Source organism: Hylaeus volcanicus, chromosome 5 (assembly GCF_026283585.1).
Source record: "Hylaeus volcanicus isolate JK05 chromosome 5, UHH_iyHylVolc1.0_haploid, whole genome shotgun sequence".
NCBI lineage: Eukaryota > Metazoa > Arthropoda > Insecta > Hymenoptera > Colletidae > Hylaeus > Hylaeus volcanicus.
The window spans coordinates 8,733,927-8,737,971 of NC_071980.1; the positions used below are offsets into that span (position 1 = coordinate 8,733,927).

At 42.3% G+C, this 4,045-nt stretch overlaps 1 protein-coding gene across 1 annotated transcript; it reads left to right on the plus strand.

Annotated features, from left to right (window-relative positions):
- The first annotated feature begins 1,967 nt into the window (after positions 1-1,967).
- LOC128876365 (uncharacterized) lies at positions 1,968-2,786 on the plus strand. The gene is made up of 2 exons (XM_054122675.1): positions 1,968-2,170; positions 2,262-2,786. Exons 1-2 carry the CDS (start codon positions 2,048-2,050, stop codon positions 2,769-2,771), a joined length of 633 nt encoding a protein of 210 aa, XP_053978650.1. The 5' UTR covers positions 1,968-2,047; the 3' UTR covers positions 2,772-2,786.
- Positions 2,787-4,045: the final 1,259 nt, after the last annotated feature.

Below are 4,045 nucleotides of genomic sequence, written 5' to 3' on the forward strand. Positions count from 1 at the left end.
TGGTAATTAAAAACTCGCTGCTTCGTGATGGACGACGACTGGTAGCCCAACTCATTTATTGCACCCAGGAGATGGATAGCGCTCGAACTCGCGTTCCTGCGAAATCGGCAGAGAGCCACGCGCGATACCATTTTTTTACATAGGGTCGCATTCGTCAAGGAAATCTGCAATTTCCCGAGAAGTAGGTCGATCGATTGAGATATATCGTAAGTCGATGGCCATCGATCGCGTCCACGCTTGAAATTCGAGACACGTTCCTCGTCGGACTAAATATCCACCTTTCTTTCGCGTTTACCACCATTTTTCCTACGCGTTTGTTTCGACGAGACGGGCCCGAGCGAACGAAACCGTTTAGTTACCGCTGGATGCGAACGTTATTCCGGGCTGAATTAATTATCTACGCTTGGCTCGACGGTCACGCCGGAACCGATGCTCGCTGATCGATATCCGATATTCTAATTCGCCAGGACGGTGACATGTTTATGGAAACATTCGCGGCACACGCGTCATTACACAACTCGTCCTAATATTCGATCAGGGCCGCGACTTCGAAATTAATCAACGAAAGCGCGACGCGAGGTCGGATCCCGCGATGCCTCAGGGTTATATGACGAAGTGTACACGTATGTACACTTGTACAGTCGGTCCCATACATATCTTTCCGATTTATAAAATGAATACATAAGAACGATCGGATATTCGAAGTTTGTTGCTGCCAAGAGTTAACAAAGTTATACAATCAATAACGGTGATATATCATGTTTGTTACCGCCCGCATAAACCCAATGCACAAAAGTGATCGTCCCGCGATCGATAGAATTTCATTTGCTTGCAGATTAGTTTTTGTTTTATACAATGCTTGTTTACCTCACGCGTGAATTCTTGACTCCGGTGTGAGTGGAGTAACTACATCGAGTTAGGTCAGATCAAGCTATACTAATAAAATTGATTGGCAAAACATACGGTTCCTTGATTAATCGACAACGCGCAGATAGGCATTTTCAACTAAAATATCGCTGAATTTAATGCACGGTAATCTCTTCGATTGTAATATTCGGTTAGTGAATCTGTGTTTAAAAAAAAAACCAAGGAAACGTTCATTTATTAGAAGGGAGATTTATTTTACTTTCCTCTGCAGTCCAAAATGGAAAAGTTTTCGATCGAATGGAAAGGTTGTCTCGATACTTGTCGCTACATATTGTGTAAATGAAAACTGTGCCAGTCCCGTGACTGTGGCAAACGAGAACCGATTATGCGAGAAAGAGGAACGTTTCGCAACGTTGGAAAATACGGATTCGCGACTCCCGGTATACGCAAATTATTTTTCTTCCGCGTGGTTACACAATTTCGTTTTGTAACACGCGCAATGCTCGAGCGTGCACTTTAATTTCACCGGAGATTTATGCAACCGACCGCTTTGAGAGTGTGCCACCGTAATAACAAGATCCGCGCGCCATGCGCGACGCAACATTGGTTGTCCTTTTTCGGTTCCTTCAGTCAGTCGGAAAACTCGCGATCTTAATGCATTTGCGAAAAAGATTTACGAGCTCGGATTCATTCTCGCTACCAAATGAATTTACTTGCTTCCCGAACTTGCAAAGCCAACGCGAATCCAGATGAAAGTACCCTCTGAACTAAAACCGCGATGCGACTTTCGAAGTAAAGTAATTCGAAGTAATTAAATAACATAACGGTGGTTAACTAGGTTAGTGTAAATAAATTCGAATATAATAACTTACAAAGGAGTACAAAACTGTTTTTCTACGGTTTGAAGAGCTGATATCACCCCTTTAAAAAAATTCATATTATTCCCAGAACAGTGAGAGGTATTCGAAAGGAGATAAAGATCGTTACACAACTTGTTGTTATCGTTCGATGGTGGAAAACTTGGAGTTAACGTAGTCTATCAGATATCGAGGAATTGTTCGCACTGTCCGATAAGGAGAAGCTATAAATGTGATCTTGCTTCGTTGCATAGCAGATCCGTTGTGGCGAGCATACATTCGTGACAATTAGTGCATCACAGAGGCTGCAAACACGTGCAAACATGAGGACCTTAATTTTCTTGGCGACGTGTTTATCTCTGATCGTCTGCGTATGGGGAAACAACTTAATTCTTGGAAGACGCGTTTTAGGTGACAAGTTAATAGAAGATCGAGTCGTCATCAAGGTAAGAAATGCATTGCGATTAATAAGTTGCTCGTAAAAAATCAACTTTAGGCATACAATGTCGCATACAATGCATACATTTGCTTTTACAGCCAAGAATTTTTGGAAAACCACAAGTAGGTCTATGTGGTGCTACGGCCCCTCCTGGTTCTATCATTTCATTTGTCAGTGTGACGACTCCAAATCCATGGGCAGTGGGTATCACACGTGTTAGAGGAGGTCTTATGTCGAACTTCATAGTCGTATCAGGAGTTTCAAGACCAAGCATAGGAGTTGTAATGAAATGTCTCATTTACTCTACACCCATGAAGAAACCAACGACAGCTAGGCCCACAACGACAACACAAAAAACAACCACGACATCAACAACAACCACAACTACAGAGCAACTTCCGACTACCGAGTCCACCACTCCAGAACCAATCTTGACCACTTCGACCACTAGTTCAACACCAACTACGGCCACTTCGACCACTACTCCAGAACCAACTACGACCACTACTTCAGAACCACCTACGACTACTACTTCAGAACCACCTACGACTACTACTTCAGAACCACCTACGACTAACTACTTCAGAACCACCTCCCACAACCACTGAACCGTCTGAGACCACCCCTCAAGAACCAACTACGACTGAGAGTGACTAATTAAAATGTATACTGTGCAACACTATGATATAAATTATTGATTATTCTAAAAAATTATGTTCTTCTCATCTATAAACTTCGTTACCCTTGTATATAGACTAACTTTCCTCCTAGATGCAACAATTTTCACTGCAATTGTATCTTTGAATGTTCCCGAACAATTTATCGTTCTTCCGTCGTTGAACTACGAACGGAATAAATTAAAATTCCCACGAGGTGTTTAACCGTTGGAGCGAGCTAGCGCACGGAATAACGACGTCGACGACGCTTACGTATTTCAGGTACCATTGATTCCGTGACGGGGATGTAATTCAACGCGCTTGAAAATTCTAAGCACAGACGTTTCGTTGCTAACGCGTTTCTAGGAAATGCTCCCTGGGCAATGGTTTAGGGCTGCATCGCACGTAAGCCACCACTGTTAGTTGATTCGCTTCATCATCCGCAACCGACTTAGAAGCGTCTTCCTCTCTTGCTCTTTTTCCCTCTCCATCGCACATGCGCCACGAACCTAGTTCTACGCTCGTGAAAATTGTACTCCAATTTGGTAAAATCCGATTTGTATGGATGGTTGGAATCGCGATATCGAGGACTGGATATCGAGTGCTGGCTCCTGTGGAATTTTGATGGCATTTACGGGGATGAAATGGTGTTCGGAACCGCCCCTTTGAAAAAGTAATTTTTCCCGTCACGCTGATCAGCGCTCCGCATTAAATATTTAAGCGAAAATGGAAACGACCAGCGCTGCTTCGAGTTCCTCCAGTAATCGTTTCGATCTATTACTGTGCAGAATATAAATACCTGCTCTCTCGGGGTAAAACGAATGCACTTCTACCTCCTGGCGCGATGACTTTATTAATCGTTATAATGGACCTGTCAACATTCAACCTTAATAAAAATAGCGAACCTGTTCCACAGTTTTTCGAGTTTCTCGTTTCCACATTTCTCGAAAGTTTTTATTAGTATTTTAATTACACGAATCGTTTCAAATTCAATTAACTTGACTGTAGCTAATGACGATCCGAAATGATCCAACGTTGAAATTAATCTAATCGCGTCAAGTACTCTTATAGATCGCTTTATCGACCTATAAGACTTGGCGACTTAGCGACTATATCTATTTCTATAGTAATCTGTGACTTTCTAAAAGCCGATTATAAAATGTTATTTAAGAAATGACGATTACACTGTTTTCGGTAGCGCGAAATTTCACTAATAATTCTAGTTA

Coding starts and splice junctions, on each gene's coding strand:
- LOC128876365 (XM_054122675.1), top strand. CDS start 2,048: ATGAGGACCTTAATTTTCTTGGCGACGTGTTTATCTCTGATCGTCTGC. Junction 2,171..2,261: donor AAGATCGAGTCGTCATCAAG/GTAAGAAATGCA, acceptor TTGCTTTTACAG/CCAAGAATTTTTGGAAAACC.